Source organism: Myxine glutinosa, chromosome 1, assembly GCF_964187855.1.
Source record: "Myxine glutinosa chromosome 1, kmMyxGlut1.1, whole genome shotgun sequence".
In the NCBI taxonomy this organism is placed as follows: domain Eukaryota; kingdom Metazoa; phylum Chordata; class Myxini; order Myxiniformes; family Myxinidae; genus Myxine; species Myxine glutinosa.
Window position 1 is genome coordinate 328,824,607 of NC_136261.1, and position 18,288 is coordinate 328,842,894.

Consider the following 18,288-nt stretch of genomic DNA (forward strand, 5'->3'; position numbering starts at 1 on the left):
GATCAGAGATAACTTATCAAGAAATAAATAAGTTTGGTCAGCCGATCAGAGATAACTTAACAAGAAATAAATAAGTTTGGTCAGCCAATCTGAGATAACTTAACAACAAAGAAATGTTTGGTCAGCCGAGCTGGATAACCTGACATGAAATGAAGACTATAGAATTATAACCAGGCTAAGTCACATTTTAGTCATTTCGAGAAAAACGCGAAAAATATTTTGAAAAACGTGAAAAACGTGAAAAACGGGGAAAAAAAAAAAAAGTGACAGCCTGGTTATAATTCTATGGTCTTCAAATGCTTTGCAAAATGTAAAGGGAACTGCATAACTATATCAAGTATCAGCATATTGGAGCGGTTGCGGTATGCGGTTGCAAAAGTGGTGACCAAGTAGTGACATGCTGTAATCGTGATATTTTGACACTTTCCTTTGCAAATCTGTGTCTAGATTGATAAAATGCCACAAATTCTCTGCATTCATAATGAACATGATCCAAGATTACACTTGCAAGAAGTTACTCAACAATTAAACTTCCCCATAAGTCTCAAGTATAAATAACACTGTCGGAGGACATCACACACTTTCTGAAAATGACAAGGATGATTGCTCTGCTATTCGGGCTGGTGCTGCTGGTGACGATGGGAGGTGAGTGATTCTTCAGGTAAAAATTAAACATCCTTGTTTATCTTCATATCACATTTCTTATTTCTCATTTCCATTTCCCTTAAACCTCTTTAGCATCTGTTCGCATCAATGATTGGGATGGAGTGATGAACTATGATTGTCCACCTTATCAAACGATCAGTCACCTCCAGAGGTAACTTTAAATCATGAATAATAACACAAGTTGTTATTACAGAGTTCCTTCTATATAGATGTCGACCCTTGCGATATTTTATGACAATTAATCATTCTTCAAAGTCGTTATCAACATTTTCTTATCAATGGCCTTTGATGCTCATAAATAATCTTCAGAGGTTGATTTTGCTATTAGATTTTGAAAGACACTTTTTGCTCAATACCTGTTTTGATAAACTTTAATATATTTGGACTGTTGTTGTTGTTGTTGTTGTTTCGTATGCAGCCTGTGGCTGCTGGTTGCATTATTTTTCTTGAAGCGCGTTTGTGCCGCTGATGCAGTGCCCCAATTACCAGTGAGCTGGTACTCAATTTTCCGACCTCGGATGGATGACAGTATGAGTCAACCCTCCGGGCATTAATTCAACAATCGACCGGGATTCAAACTCAGGATCCGAGGATCCCAAGCCGGCACCCTAACCGTTAAACACCAGGCTTGTCTGGGGCTATACAACAACAACAACAACAACAACAACAACAATTGTCGGATTGGTGCTTTACTTGTAGATGGGATGCATGTTGTATTACAAAGTTCCCTGGATGGACATTCAGCTGGGTGTCTTGTCTACCTCAGCATTCACTGGTCGATATGAAAGATCCCACAGTGTCTTTTTACGATGATTAGGAGAGTTATCACTGGCACCCTGGATAAAACATAAACGACTGCCCAAATAACCTTCAGTCAATAATCAGGCCTATACGGCCGGTTCTTGAAAGTCTTGGGCCAAATACCTCCCCCGGCCGACCCCACAATAATGGGGGGATAATTAGTACTGTAAAAGGAGAATCTACCGTATAAAACACAATGTCAGTTTGTGTGTTTGTGCAGATGCCTGTCCCTCCATCTGCCCCCCTTCATTGACCTTTAACACCCGTTAAAGGTCAATCTTTTAACACGAATCTGCATTCACTATGGTCTATTTTTGAGGATAAAACAAACTCGAAAAATTTTTTCCATAAAAGAGTAATTACATCTCTTCTATTGGAATTGTAGACGGTGGCTTGCAAACCGAGCCTCAAGGGCGGTGTACAGAAAGGTTTTTTGAAATACCTATAAATACAGGGTGCAGGGAGGTGAAATTCGCTGCACATGATGTGCAACATGCGCAGAGTAAACCGAGTGTTCATTAACGTCCGTATGATGTGGAACAAACAAAAGAGACATAAGCACACGTTACACAAGGCCGAGGCTTCGGACTTTGGCACGCTCACGAGGCTGCACCGTCGAAAAATTATTTCAACCCGTTATATTTGACGGACTTTGTATGAGTAAGTAATATAGTTCAGCCAATTGTAATCCCAAAGTAAGTGTTTTGTTGAGGGTTTATGAAAATGCTATAAATGGTTATTTCCATCATCTATTTCACACAAACCTGCCTCACCATAATTACCTTTCTTGTATGTTTTCTATTCCAGTTATCATCGCAACGCCAAAGAGGACCGTGTGTGGGATGTAAATTGCAGAACCACCTTCGGAATAGAATCCCAGCCATTATGCCATATGACAAATTATGTGAATTGGTTTGATGAAGCAATTGTGTTTAAATGTCCCCAAAACTCCGCTATTTCTGGCCTGCATAGTTACCATGACAACCGCCGTGAAGACAGAAGGTAAATCGATTTTGGAAGTTGTTCATAAGGATACTAGCGAATGTGCACGGTGAAATGGAAATTTTAAACAGTGAATTATGTGATCATTTGTTGCTACATTCCAGGTGTTTGATACGGACATATTGTTTCCTCCGCCACCAAAGGTGGATGGAGGTTATGTTTTCACCCCTGTCTGTCTGTCTGTTTGTCTGTAAACACGATATGTCAAAAAGTTGTGGATGGATTCGGACTAAATTTTGCTGAGAGGTCGTGTATGTGGCAAGGACGAAATAATTAGATTTTGGTGAAGATCCGGATCCGGCTACAATAATTTTTTAAGTAATTCTTCAACATTGAGAGACAGGGCCAAAAACGATACTTAGCAGGATATCTCAAAAAGTTATGGACAAGTTATGACTAAACATGGGGAACGAGTTGGTTTGGTGACAAGAACAAGCTGATTCGATTTTGGTTCAGGTCCGAATCCAGATCCGGCCTATCAGTGGGACATGAAAAGGACGAATTGAATAGATTTTGTGAAGAATTTTTTTCGAGTATTTTTCAAGTGATTCTTCACCATTGAGAGACAGGGTCAAAACGAATATATATATAATCATGATATTTCAAAAAGTTATGGACGACTTGTGACAAAACTTGTTGGATGAGTTGGTTCGGCGAAAAGAACAAGCCGATTAGATTTTGGTTCAAGTCCGGATCCAGATCCGACCTTTCTGTGGGATACAAAACGTAAACGGATCAGCCTGGTGGAGGTATGCTCTCTACCGAGTGTCGGTCTAGTTGATGTTATGATGAGATCAATGTTGATGTGGACATGGCCTTACGATTGAATTGTTGATATCGAGTGTACACCTCGAAGCTGAGTTTTTTTGTACACAAGGTCGAGGCTCATGGAAGAGATAGAGCAGAATGGAAGGAACCAAATGGAAAACGGGAAACACCAACAGCAGAGCAGAAGTAAGAGTGAAAGGGAGATCACGGGAAGAGGGAAGCATAATTGGGGTGAAATAGCTGCACAAAAGCTATGTTTGGTTAATGAAGAAATAATATACAATGATGTAAGAATGCCCTCTTGCTGTGAAGAATGGGAAGAAAGGGGAACGGGAGGACACAGAGTTGCGTTCGAGAAGGAGGGGGTGGGGAAGCGGGTTGAGGACTTGGGGTGGCGAGGAGGTTCAAAGATCTGAAGTGGAGAGGGGATTGACACCCTGGGTTTAGGGTTGGGAGGGGGTTGAGGACTTGTGGTGGAGGAGTGAGAGTTGAGGACTTGTGGTGGAGGGGGAGGGGGGGAGAGTTGAGGAACAGTGGTGGGGGAGTGAGAGTTGAGGACTTGTAGTGGGGGAGGAAGAGTTGAGGACTTGTGGTGGAGGAGGGAGAGTTGAGGACTTGTGGTGGAGGAGGGAGAGGGGAGGACTTGTAGTGGTGGAGAGAGAGTTTAGGACTTGTAGTGGTGGAGAGAGAGAGTTGAGGACTTGTCGTGGTGGAGAGAGAGTTTAGGACTTGTAGTGGTGAAAAGAGAGAGTTGAGGACTTGTGGTGGAGGATGGAGAGTTGAGGACTGGGGGGAGGAGGTTGAATTAATCAAGGAAAATATTTTGGGAACATGTCCGGTAACTAAACTAGAAAGCCCAATGATCGGTTGGACCTAAATCCAGACATGAACCAAAATGGAAATGGCTTGTTCTTGTCACCTAACCAACTCATCCACCTACATTGCCTTCAGAAAGTATTCATACACCTTGGCTTTTTCACATTTTGTTTTTTACAGACTGAATTTAAAATGGCTTGAATTGAGATTTTTTTGTTACTGATCTACACATAATACCTCATGATGAATGTGAAAGTGGCTTTTTTTTTGAAAATTTCACAAAATAATTAAAAATGAAAAACTAAAATGTCTTCAGTCAATAAGTATTCAACCTCTTTGCAATGACACTCCAAATTGAGCTCAGGTGCATGCAATCTCCTTTGATCATCCTCAAGATGTGTCTTTAATGTGATTGGATCCATGTGTGGCCAATTCAATTGATTGGACATGATTTAGAAAGAAACACACCTTTCTATATAAGGTCCCATAGCTTACAGTGCACGTCAGAGCAGAAACTCTTCCATGAAGTCCAAGGATATGTCCGTATAACTCAGATAGAATTGTGAGGAGGGATAGATCTGGGGAAAGGTATAAAACAATTTCTCGAGTGCTGAAAGTTCCCAAGAGCACAGTGAGCCCCATCATTAGGAAAAGGAAAGAATATGGAACTACCCAGACTCTTCCTAGAGCTGGCTGTCTAACCAAACTGAGCAATCGGGCAATCAGGACTTTGGTCAGAGAGGTGACCAAGAACCCAATGACCACTCTGACAGAACTACAGAATTCCTTGACTGAGATGGGAGAATCTGCTCGAAAGACAAGTCTCTGCAGCACTTAGCAAATCTAGGCTTTGTGGGAGAGTAGCCAGACGGTTTCCACTCCTGAGAAAAAGGCACCTGACAGCACACCTGGAGTTTGGTAAAAAAAAAAGTCACATGAAAGACTCTGAGAGCATAAGACAAGAGATTATGTGGTCTGATGAGACGAAAATTGAACTCTTTGGCCTGAATGCAAAGCGCTACGTCTGGCGGAAACCGAGCACAGCTCATCGCCCGTCTAACACCATCCTTGCTGTGAAACATCGTGGTGGTAGCCTCATGCTATGGGGATGCTTTTCAGCGGCAGGGACTGCGAGACTTGTAAGGATAGAGGAAACAATGAATGGAGCCAAATACAGGCAAATATTTGAGGAGAACCTGCTTCAGACTGCAAAAGACCTTAGACTGTGGCGAAGATTTATGTTCCAATGGGACAATGATCCCAAGCATACAGCCAAAGCAACACTGGAATGGCTTCAGAACAAGAACATGAAAGTCCTTGAGTGGCCCAAACAAAGCTCAGACTTGAATCCCATTGAGAATGTGTGGAAAGACTTGAATATTGCTGTTTACTGACACTCCCCATCCAACTTTACAGAGCTTGAGCAAATCTGCAAGGAAGAATGGGAGAAACTCCCCAGATCCAGATGCGCAAAGCTGATACAGACATACCCAAGAAGACTCAAAGCTGTAATCGCTGCCAAAGGAGCTTATACGAAGTATTGATTCAGGGTTGAATACTTATGTAAATTCTATATTCCATATTTCATTTTTAATTGCTTTGTAAAAATTTCAAATAAAAAATCCACCTTGGCATTACGGGGTATTTATGCGTATATCAGTTAAAAAAAAATCTCAATTTAATCCATTTTAAATTCAGGCTGTAACAAGCGAAAATGTGTAAAAATCAAGTGGTGTGAATACTGTCTGAAGGCACTGTATCAAATTCATCCACGAAGTTTTGTTGTCATAATCTGTCCACAACCTTTTGAGATATCTTGCTATACATTGTTTTTGCCCTATGACTTAATGGTGAACTAGAACGGCACTCAGTAGAGAGCATACCTCCGCCGAGTTGGCCATATCACTTAATGGTGAAGAATCACTGAAAAAATTAAATAAGTCTAATATCCGAATCCATATTCAGATCTTCACCAAAATCGAATCCATTTTTCATTGTCACACACACAAACTGTCTAACAAGTTTCGTCCAAATCCGTCCACAACTTTTTAAAATATCCTGCTATGTATAGTTTTTGGCACGATCTCCCAATGGTGAAGAATCACTTAAAAATTTCTCGGAGCCGGATCCGAATCCGGATCTTTACCAAAATCTAATCTTTTCTTCCTTGTGACATACGATACATCGCTGCCAAATTTCGTCCGAATCCGTCCACAACTTTTTGAGATATTCTGTTCACAAACAAACAAACAGACAAACGGACAAACAGACAGGGGTGAAAACATAACCACCATCGACCTTTGGTGGCAGAGGTCATGAAGAATCACAAAACAAATTCTCTGATCTGGATCTTCATATTTACCAAAGTTGAATCAAACCGTCCTTGTGACACACCCAACCTGTCCACCAAGTTTCGTGTGAATCCATCCATAATTTTGAGATATCCTGCTCATCGAGAAACAAACAAACAAGGATGTTGTCATGCATAACACGACACAGTACTTGCGAAATCCCTAAAATAAGTTGTTGACCTTTGGTCTATGTTGACCTTTTGGCCTAGGTTGACCTTAAAAACACCAGTCTTGTATATTATAACACCAGTCTTGTATATTATAACAACAGTCTTGTTTATTTATGATCAGTATTCATCAAAATTAAATAATTAATTGTTTGTTTACCTTGCTCCTTATATTGTGATTTGCGTTTGTAAATACATGGCAACAATTTGATACTGCAGTGGCAGATTATCAGGAATGGAATATTTATTCCCGTTCTTGAGGTATTCCATGATGTTTTGATAAATCATACAGATGGCGCTTCAAGTGCTGCTCACAGAAAGGTGTGACTTTCACTTCCTGCAAATGGACGGGGTTCTTGAACGATTGGGACAGGCCGCTTCAGTGGACGACCCCATGGAATGAATTCCTGGTCGGAGTGAACAGCATTCACGATAACAAGAGAGAGTGAGTTTGGAGGGTATTATTGAATTTTATTATACTAGGGCATGCCCGTACTATATCTATATCTAAAATTATATCCCCCCCCCTCTATTTACATGAAATGGTTTGGTCCAAAGCGAACGGCTTGCGAGTGGTGACAATCCCCCCCCTCTATTTACATGCAATGGTTTGGTCCAAAGCGAACGGCTTCCGGAGTTTGGTAAAGAAATCGCCATCGCGTGCACAAACGCGCAGGAAAGCGAATGAATCGCAAATTCGTTTTTATTAGTTGTAAAACATAGTTTAACGCCAACATAGTTTGCAAACGTGAAATAAATGAATACGCTCTCAAATGTGCCATCCGAGGCAGAGTGTGCCCGCCACGTTCGGCACACGCGATCGTTCGCTGCTCTCTGATTGGTTGAATCGTTTTTTGGACATAGCTCGGTAAGTAATTGTCCGATTAATATGAAACCTTGAAAAGGCACATCCTCGGGTCCCCAGCAATATACCTGGCAAGTTAAAAGTATATCGGACCCGTGGTTGTCGAGAAACAGCGGTCACAGACAAACGTACAGACAGACAGACAGAGATTACTGGAATTATAGATAGATATAATTCAATGTGTATAAGCATAAGTTATGGTGCATTCTACCTTCCCCTCCTTCTTCCCCACATCACTGTATTTCTCGAAGTCTACCTCTATTTTGTCCCTCTCCCTGGTGTCCCCTTCCTTTCCCCTCTCTTTCTAGTCTTCTTTTCGTTCTGTTTTGTCCTGATCCGTTCTGTGTTTAGCTCTTCCATGAGCCTCGACAATGTATAGGAAAAAAAATACCGAGTTTTTATTTCATTTCCAGGTGAAAAGTTTAATTTGAAAATAAATGATGATTTTTCGTTGAATCGAACTGACGTTTTTCATTCTGTTGTCGTTTTTGTATCCACAGAGATCGTCGCTGGAAATTCCAGTCATGCAAGATGCAAAAATAAGAATAACGAAAAACAATTAAAAATGCTTGATAAGTTGTTATACCTTTGCAAGCTTTAATACAGGGTGGGCCATAAAAAGGTAAATGACACAAAAAATCGTAAGTCAATGACCAGTGACAGATATACAATATGAATTAATGTGAAATTTGTAAAGAAAAACCCCAAAGTGAATCCGCCCAGCTTTGTGTGTAATCACACAAGTGCAGCACCAGCGTTTCTATAATTCACATAAAAGTGCTTTCAAACACCTCACCCCATGAAGCTGCACACTGAAAACAACAAGCAACAAAACAAGCCAGCAACAAACTAAACAAGTTGGTACAAAACTGCTTTGGAATCAACATCCAGTACCAAGCATGAAGCATTTAGAGTTTAAAGCTTTCAAACTTTCACTGTTACTCACGGAGCAGTAGTAAACATCCGCAAAGTAAATTGCAGCACAAGTGTTTTTACACAAATTGTTATAAAGTTTGAAATATGTGATGATAATTATAAATAACAAAAAAAAAAAACCTTTGGAAGGTTTAATGTTCAAAACCAACATTAAAATAGCACTTTAACATTCATCGCACTTACGTGCTGCCATTTTTAGGTCCACCCTGTACAACCAATACTGCTGTACTTTCTTCAATAATGAATTTACCAAATGTATTCTTTTTTCAATCAATTTCTTCCACCAACCTAAGCCAACACTTCCCACACATACATACATCCACACATACATACATACATACATACATACATACATACATACATACATAATACACACACACGTACATACATACACACATACATGGGACATTCAAAATGCTCTCGAATTTGAGATGTAATATTCCAAGAAACACAAACGTTTATCACATTTTAATATGTGGATACATAATTATTAATCAAGGAAATAATTTCGTCCAAGTCCTGATTTGTCCTAATATTGATACATATTTAAAGTTGCCGTTTCTTGGACAATTGTATCTTTTACCGTGATGTTTTTGCCCACACTGTGATTTATTCTTTGCAAAATGCAAAACAGCATATGAATTCTGCACAATCCTTGCTGAAAAAATTAATGTGATTTGAATTTTTTTTTGCGAAAGGTTCATCATAACTTTTATCAGCTTCTTCGAATAAAGTTGTACTGGTTGCATCATTTTTGTGTTTGAAGTCTTACTCCAAGAGATGAAAAGGAATTTGAGGTCACCTAAAAAATCTAGTAAATCCACAAACTACAACAAATAAAGTGAATTTCAACGCACTGAAAAGTAAATAAAAACAAGGAGCTGATACAATCGGTCCCCCACCTTTTGGATGGTATGAGGCGTCGATCTGTGTGATATGAAAGCTAAATCTTGAACGGTTTTTTTAAATATTGCGTACACAACCCAAGTTACTGACATGGTTGACGTGGCAACATAATTCAGCCAATCACAGCTGTAATCCAATTAGGGTGAGTTAACGTCGGGAGGAATCGATATCTACAACATGAAAGGTAAAGGTTCAACGGTTTTTGAAATATTTTGTACACAAAAATATATATGGACAAATCATTGGTCAGTCGGTCGGAGCTCATTTTAATGTTCCCTGTCTCCGACCCTGTCAGAGGCGTGACGGAAAATAATGTCTGAGAGATTAGGACATTATTGAACATTAATCCCTGTCTGTTCTCGGTCTCTTATAAATAAATGGCTCTGATCTTACAGAGGGGGTAAACAATATAGTCCTCTAAATATTCGATCCAACAATGAGAATTTCTGTATGTTGGTGTGATTTTTCGTTGCGATTGATCAGAATCGTCAATGATGACCATATTGTTGCTGAGGGCCTTTGAATTTAGGGAAAGGATTGAAAAGTTGGCGGAGACGGAAGGTCAAATGAATGAAAAGCACTCATTGATCCCGATGAAAATCGCTCACAAGTGTTTACGGAATAAATCACGGTCTTCTCTCGGTTTCACCAATGTTGTAGTTCTTGCAGGAGAGGGGAAGGGAGGAAGAGGAACAGGAGAGAATGCAGGATGTAGGGAGGACAGGATGAGAAGCAGGAAAGGGAATATTAACCTTCACCATTGAGAGATTAACCTTCACCATGGCGGATTTAACCCTTCTTCACCAGTTTGGTGAGCCGATCAGAGATAACTTCATCTGAAATAAGTTTGGTAAGCCGATCAGATATAACTCAACATTAAGTTTGGTCAGCCAATCAGAGATAACTTCACGTGAAATAAGTTTGGTAAACCAAGCAGAGATAACTTCATGTGAAATAAGTTTGGTCAGCCGATCAGAGATAACTTCATGTGAAATAAGTTTGGTAAGCCAATCAGAGATAACTCAACATTAAATTTGGTCAGCCGATCAGAGATAACTTCACGTGAAATAAGTTTGGTAAGCCAATCAGAGATAACTTCACGTGAAATAAGTTTGGTAAACCAAGCAGAGATAACTTCATGTGAAATAAGTTTGGTAAGCCAATCAGAGATAACTCAACATTAAATTTGGTCAGCCGATCAGAGATAACTTCACGTGAAATAAGTTGGTCAGCCGATCAAAGATAACTTCACGTGAAATAAGTTGGTCAGCCGATCGGAGATAACTTCATGTGAAATAAGTTTGGTAAGCCAATCAGAGATAACTTAACATCAAGTTTCGTCAGCCCATCAGAGATAAATAACTTCATGTGAAATAAGTTTGGTCAGCCGATCAGAGATAACTTCACTTTAAATAAGTTTGTTCGACCGATAAGAGATAACTTAATAAATAAATAAGTTTGGGAAACCGATCAGAGATAACTTATCAAGAAATAAATAAGTTTGGTCAGCCGATCAGAGATAACTTAAAAAGAAATAAATAAGTTTGGTCAGCCGATCAGAGATAACTTAACAATAAATAAATAAGTTTGGTCAGCCGATCAGAGATAACTTCACTTTAAATAAGTTTGTTCGACCGATAAGAGATAACTTAATAAATAAATAAGTTTGGTAAACCGATCAGAGATAACTTAACAAGAAATAAATAAGTTTGGTCAGCCGATCTGAGATAACTTAACAACAAAGAAATGTTTGGTCAGCCGATCTGGATAACCTGACATGAAATGAAGATAATAGAATTATAACCAGGCTAAGTCACATTTTAGTCATTTCGAGAAAATAGCGAAAAATATTTTGAAAAACGTGAAAAACGGGGGGAAAAAAAAGTGACAGCCTGGTTATAATTCTATGGTCTTCAAATGCTTTGCAAAATGTAAAGGGAACTGCATAACTATATCAAGTATCAGCATATTGGAGCGGTTGCGGTATGCGGTTGCAAAAGTGGTGACCAAGTAGTGACATGCTGTAATCGTGATATTTTGACACTTTCCTTTGCAAATCTGTGTCTAGATTGATAAAATGCCACAATTTCTCTGCATTCATAATGAACATGATCCAAGATTACACTTGCAAGAAGTTACTCAACAATTAAACTTCCCCATAAGTCTCAAGTATAAATAACACTGTCGGAGGACATCACACACTTTCTGAAAATGACAAGGATGATTGCTCTGCTATTCGGGCTGGTGCTGCTGGTGACGATGGGAGGTGAGTGATTCTTCAGGTAAAAATTAAACATCCTTTTTTATCTTCATATCACATTTCTTATTTCTCATTTCCATTTCCCTTAAACCTCTTTAGCATCTGTTCGCATCAATGATTGGGATGGAGTGATGAACTATAATTGTCCACCTTCTCAATCGATCAGTCGCCTCCAGAGGTAACTTTAAATCATGAATAATAACATAAGTTGTTATTACAGAGTTCCTTCTGTAGATGTCGACCCTTGCAATATTTTATGACAATTAATCATTCTTCAAAGTCGTTATCAACATTTTCTTATCAATGGCCTTTGATGCTCATAAATAATCTTCAGAGGTTGATTTTGCTATTCGGTTTTGAAAGACACTTTTTGCTCAATACCTGTTTTGATAAACATTTATAGATTTGGACAGTTGTTGTTGTTGTTGTTGTTTCGTATGCAGCCTGTGGCTGCTGGTTGCATCATTTTTCTTGAAGCGCGTTTGTGCCGCTGATGCAGTGCCCCAATTACCAGTGAGCTGGTACTCAATTTTCCGACCTCGGATGGATGACAGTATGAGTCAACCCTCCCGGCATTAATTCAACAATCGACCGGGATTCAAACTCAGCATCCGAGGATCCCAAGCCGGCACCCTAACCGTTAAACACCAGGCTTGTCTGGGGCTATACAACAACAACAACAACAACAATTGTCGGATTGGTGCTTTACTTGTAGATGGGATGCATGTTGTATTACAAAGTTCCCTGGATGGACATTCAACTGGGTGTCTTGTCTACCTCAGCATTCACTGGTCGATATGAAAGATCCCACAGTGTCTTTTTACGATGATTAGGAGAGTTATCACTGGCACCCCGGGTAAAATATAAACGACTGCCCAAATAACCTTCAGTCAATAATCAGGCCTATACGGCCGGTTCTTGAAAGACTTGGGCCAAATACCTCCCCCGGCCGACCCCACAATAATGGGGGGATAATTAGTACCGTAAAAGGAGAATCTACCGTATAAAACACAATGTCAGTTTGTGTGTTTGTACAGATGCCTGTCCCTCCATCTGTCCCCCTTCATTGACCTTTAACACCCGTTAAAGGTCAATCTTTTAACACGAATCTGCATTCGCTATGGTCTATTTTTGATGATAAAACAAACTTGAAAAACATTTTCCATAAAAGAGTAATTACATCTCTTCTATTGGAATTGTCGACGGTGGCTTGCAAACCGAGCCTCAAGGGCGGTGGACAGAAAGGTTTTTTGAAATACCTATAAATACAGGGTGCAGGGAGGTGAAATTCGCTGCACATGATGTGCAACATGCGCAGAGTAAACCGGTGTTCATTAACGTCCGTATGATGTGGAACAAATAAAAGAGATACGAGCACACGTTACACAAGGCCGAGGCTTCGGACTTTGGCACGCTCACGAGGCTGCACCGTCGAATAAACTGTTTCAACCCGTTATATTTGACGGACTTTGTACGAGTAAGTAATATATTTCAGCCAATTGTAATCCTAAAATAAATGTTTTATTGAGGGTTTATGAAAATGCTATAAATGGTTATTTCCATCATCTATTTCACACAAACCTGCCTCACCATAATTACCTTTCTTGTATGTTTTCTATTCCAGTTATCATCGCAACGACAAAGAGGACCGAGTGTGGGATGTAAATTGCAAAACCACCTTCGGAAGAGAATCCCAGCCATTATGCTATGAGACAAATTATGTGAATTGTTTTGATGAAGCAATTGTGTTTAAATGTCCCCCAAACTTCGTTATTTCTGGCCTGCATAGTTACCATGACAACTACACGGAAGACAGAAGGTAAATCGATTTTGGAAGTTGTTTCATCAGGATACTAGCGAATGTGCACGGTGAAATGGAAATTTCTAAACAGTGAATTATGTGATCATTTGTTGCTACATTCCAGGTGTTTGATACGGACATATTGTTTCCTCCGCCACCAAAGGTGGATGGAGGTTATGTTTTCACCCCTGTCTGTCTGTCTGTCTGTTTGTCTGTAAACACGATATGTCAAAATGTTGTGGATGGATTCGGACTAAATTTTGCTGAGAGGTCGTGTATGTGGCAAGGACGAAATAATTAGATTTTGGTGAAGATCCGGATCCGGCTGCAATAATTTTTTAAGCGATTCTTCAACATTGAGAGACAGGGCCAAAAACGATACTTAGCAGGATATCTCAAAAAGCTATGGACAAGTTACGACTAAACATGGTGAACGAGTTGGTTTGGTGACAAGAACAAGCCGATTCGATTTTGGTTCAGGTCCGAATCCAGATCCGGCCTATCAGTGGGACATGAAAAGGACGAATTGAATAGATTTTGTGAAGAATTTTTTTTCGAGTATTTTTCAAGTGATTCTTCACCATTGAGAGACAGGGTCAAAACGAATATATATATAATCATGATATTTCAAAATGTTATGCACGACTTGTGACAAAACTTGTTGGATGAGTTGGTTCGGCGAAAAGAACAAGCCGATTAGATTTTGGTTCAAGTCCGGATCCAGATCGAACCTTTCTGTGGGATACAAAACGTAAACGGATCAGCCTGGTGGGGGTATGCTCTCTACCGAGTGTCGGTCTAGTTGATGTTATGATGAGATCAATGTTGATGTGGACATGGCCTTAAGATTGAATTGTTGATGTCGAGTGTACACCTCGAAGCTGATCTTTTTTGTACACAAGGTCCAGGCTCATGGAAGAGATAGAGCAGAATGGAAGGAACCAAATGGAAAACGGAAATCACCAACAGCAGAGTAGAAGTAAGAGTGAAAGGGAGATCACGGGAAGAGGGAAGCATAATTGGGGTGAAATAGCTGCACAAAAGCTATGTTTGGTTAATGAAGAAATAATATACAATGATGTAAGAATGCCCTCTTGCTGTGAAGAATGGGAAGAAAGGGGAACGGGAGGACACAGAGTTGCGTTCGAGAAGGAGGGGGTGGGGAAGGGGATTGAGGACTTGGGGTGGCGAGGAGGTTCAAAGATCTGAAGTGGAGAGGGGATTGACACCCTGGGTTTAGGGTTGGGAGGGGGTTGAGGACTTGTGGTGGTAGAGTGAGAGTTGAGGACTTGTGGTGGACGGAGAGTGGGGGGGGGGGGGGGGGGAAGAGTTGAGGAACAGTGGTGGGGGAGTGAGAGTTGAGGACTTGTAGTGGGGGAGGAAGAGTTGAGGACTTGTAGTGGGGGAGGAAGAGTTGAGGACTTGTGGTGGAGGAGGGAGAGGTGAGGACTTGTAGTGGTGGAGAGAGAGAGTTGAGGACTTGTAGTGGTGGAGAGAGAGAGTTGAGGACTTGTAGTGGTGGAGAGACTGACTGTTTCTTCCTTTTATTACAAGAGTACAAAAAATCAGTAATGTTCAGTCATAAAGAAACAAAACACAATAAAAATGGTCTCAAGGAAAAATTATTATCAAATCATCATCATCAAGTGTGCATATGACATCATTAAAAACCCACTTTTCTTTAAAACATGTTAAATTCTTGTTCATTTCAAAAAACCGGTACTCTAGCTTTAGTCTTGCATTTACAAGAGCCTTAAAGGTGAGCAGTACATCATATGACGAGTCAGAAGCGTTTCCCATTTTTTTCTTCCTGGATTTATAAATTGCAAACTTGGCTTGGCCAATTAAAAAATTCATTAAAACCACATTTCTAAGGGAAGACGGTCCTAAAACACAATAAATAAAAACATTGTGATTGAAGAGGGAACCAAGCTTCATAAAACGTTCCTGAAGGAATGTAAAAAGAGGTTGCAATCGTTCACACTCAAGGTATATATGCGGTAGGGTTTCAATGGATGCACAGAAAGGGCATAGATTAGAGTTAGCAGTAGAAAACCGGTTCAGTAAAACATTATAAGGTAAAATCCAGTGTACAAGTTTCCATTGAATATCTCCAACATACTTTGGAGTAGGCAAGAGATAAAAACTTCGCCAATTGGGGCAATTGGGGGGTATTGGGGGTAAAACATCCCACCATCGAAGCCTCGGGTGCCCAGAAAATGTTTTTGCGTATAAAATTTTAACGTACGCGTTGTACAAAGTTTTCTTTGGAAAGGCGGGAAGGGATAATGCAGTATCATCAGGGCTGTTCAGGCCAGGGGACAGATTAAGTGGCGGGCTGAAGACTAGGAGTTTGGGGAAGTCACCCACTGTTTCCTCGGGGGAAGGGCCAAGTTCCTCGCAGGTATTACGACACGTTGTGGATATCCCTTGAAGGAACCGAGAGATGATCCTGACAGATTTTATTCCGGTTTTTTGTGCCACAGCGGCAGCACTCAGCCGGCAGCTCCCAGACTCTGTCATGAGGTCTTTCACTCGCAGCAGCTTGGCATCAACAAAGCGTTGAACGAGTCCCCTATTATTCAAGCTGTTTTCCAGGAAGGGGTTGTAGCATAGGGGCTCATTCATCAACATTTCCATGTTGTATGTTGCCATTTCACGGGAAAAGGACAGGGCTTGCCAGGCGTTCATCACCCCTTGGTAAAAGGTGGGCAGCAAGGATGAATCGATTTGATGAGGGTTCATCAAGAAAAGTTCTCGGTCGTAACCCAGCTTGCATGTAAGCTGTAATATGCAGTTAGCCAGAGGCCTCCAGAGTAGGGCTTCATCTCCATATACAAGTTGGCGCACGATATGAAGCCGGAAGACCATAATCCGGCTGCGGATATCAATAAGACCTTGGCCACCTTCAGTGAGTGGTAAGTATGCCACGGGGGGTTGGAGCCAGTGTTTCCCGCTCCAGAAAAAGTCGACAATGCTCTTTTGCAGTGTAATAAGAAGGCTCCCGGGCGGTTGTAGGCATATCATCTTATGCCATAGCATAGAGGCGACAAGATTGTTAATGACGAGAGTTCTTCCGCGGTACGAAAGTTGAAAAAGAAGTCCTTTCCAGCGGGCCAGTTTTGCCATTACCTTGTCTGGTAATCCCACCCAGTTCTGCTGCTCAAAGGTGTTGTCTCCGAGGAAAATACCGAGGTATTTAATGCCACTTTTCTGCCAGTTCACTCCTCCTGGTAGGACAATTGGCGGGCAATCTCCAGGTCCTATCCAAAGGGCTTCACTCTTCTTCCAGTTTACCTGGCCTGAACAAGCCTGACAATATGTTTTTAGTGCTTGAGCCACCGCAGTGACGTCAGCACTATTTTTTATATAAATACAGACATCATCTGCATAGGCAGAGACTTTTAGCGGTGTGGTAAGAATTGATCCAGTGAAGCCAGAAATGTGCGTACGTAATTGGAGCAGAAGAGGTTCGATGGCAAGAGAGTATAAAAGTCCAGATAGCGGGCAACCTTGCCGTACTCCCCGTTGTACAGCAATGGGGCTACACAATACTTGATTAATTTTAAGAACACTGGATATATTACAATACAAAAGTTTAACGTACGAGATAAAAATAGGTCCAAACCCAAAATTCTCTAAAACTCTAAAAAGGTACATGTGGTCAATACAGTCAAAGGCTTTTCCTTGGTCAATAAAAAACAGACCAACATTCATATTAAAATTGTTACAAAACCGAATGGTATCACGGATAAGAAAGATATTATTAAAAATAGTACGTCCAGGAATACAAAAGGATTGATGTTCTCCTATTAGTACATTCATAAAAGGTTTCATTCGATTAGACAAGGCTTTGGCTAAAATTTTATAATCCGTACATAAAACAGAAATAGGACGCCAGTTCTCTATAAGTTGAGTGTCCGCTTTCTTAGGAATTAAGGTGGTGACTGCTCTCCGGCAACTCCACGGCAGTTGTCCATCCTCTAAACATTCATTCAATACCCGCAGTAGGTGAGGTCCAATGGTGTCCCAAAAAAACTGGAAAAATTCACTTGTCAGCCCATCCAGTCCAGGGGCTTTATCAGGTTCCAAGGCCTTCAAGGCAGCGGTGAGCTCAGGTAACCTAAGAGGATCCTCCAACTGCTGCTTCTGATCCTCCGCCAATGTTGGAAGGTTAGAAACAAGTTCCGATATTGCATCCTGGTTAATGTCATGCCGCATAAACCGTTGTTTAAAATGTTTCCGGGCACATTCCCTGATTCTGCCATCTTCATAAAGGAGTTCCCCATCATGGAGCAAGCGTGTAATCATTGACGAAGAGGCCCCCCTTTTAAGGCTGAAGAAGAATTTGGTTGGAGCATCAAGGTCGTGTATGTACCTCATCTTCAGGCGCAATAAAGCATTTTGTGCTCGCCTTTCGGATATGGAATTCAGTAAGGCCGTTTTTCCATGGATTTGTTGCCTCATTCCCTGGTAGCTCACACTTGCGGTTCCCTGAAGCTGTTCCTGTAATTCCAGGATTTCATCTTCAAGTAAGGTTGTGGTTTTTCTTTCCTCTTGAACACCATACGCACGATATTGTTGGCAGAACAGTCTGATGTGCGTTTTGGCATTATCCCACCATTGTCTGAGGTTTGAGAAATTCCCTTGGGAGGCAACCAGAATATTCCAAATTTCCGGAAAAATGTCCTTAAAGGTACTATCATCAAGTAAGTTGTTATTAAATTTCCAAAAAGCACTCTTGTGTTTCGGGCAGGGGGCAGAAATTTTGAGAAATGTTGCGCTGTGGTCCGAGAATCCTGATGGGCAAATTTTGGATGACAGAACGAGGCGTTCAAGTGGAGGATTAATATAAAACTTGTCCAAGCGAGCAAGTACAATATTACCCTGAATGCATCGACACCATGTGTATTGCCTGATTGATGGGTGCTGTACCCGCCATATATCTG

General features: G+C 40.8%; 2 protein-coding genes across 3 annotated transcripts in view; both read left to right on the forward strand.

The window, feature by feature from the left end:
• Window positions 1-9,123, forward strand: part of LOC137419508 (hemagglutinin/amebocyte aggregation factor-like) — a 54,333-nt gene extending 45,210 nt beyond the window's left edge. Inside the window, exons 1-5 of one of the 2 annotated variants that reach the window (XM_078769764.1) lie at window positions 481-645; window positions 739-817; window positions 2,275-2,469; window positions 6,864-7,016; window positions 7,937-9,123. In XM_078769764.1, the coding sequence (XP_078625890.1) occupies window positions 591-645; window positions 739-817; window positions 2,275-2,469; window positions 6,864-7,016; window positions 7,937-7,979 (525 nt within the window). In that variant the 5' untranslated portion in view covers window positions 481-590 and the 3' untranslated portion in view covers window positions 7,980-9,123. Of the gene's footprint in view, window positions 1-480; window positions 646-738; window positions 818-2,274; window positions 2,470-6,863; window positions 7,017-7,936 lie in introns of those variants that run through there. The other variant, XM_078769763.1, reaches the window with a different exon arrangement.
• Window positions 9,124-11,464: 2,341 nt separating this feature from the next.
• LOC144889481 (uncharacterized) overlaps window positions 11,465-18,288 on the forward strand; it is a 39,752-nt gene continuing 32,928 nt past the window's right edge. Inside the window, exons 1-3 of the mRNA XM_078769760.1 lie at window positions 11,465-11,544; window positions 11,638-11,716; window positions 13,163-13,357. Of these exons, the coding sequence (XP_078625886.1) occupies window positions 11,490-11,544; window positions 11,638-11,716; window positions 13,163-13,357 (329 nt within the window). The 5' untranslated portion in view covers window positions 11,465-11,489. The remainder of the gene's footprint in view (window positions 11,545-11,637; window positions 11,717-13,162; window positions 13,358-18,288) is intronic.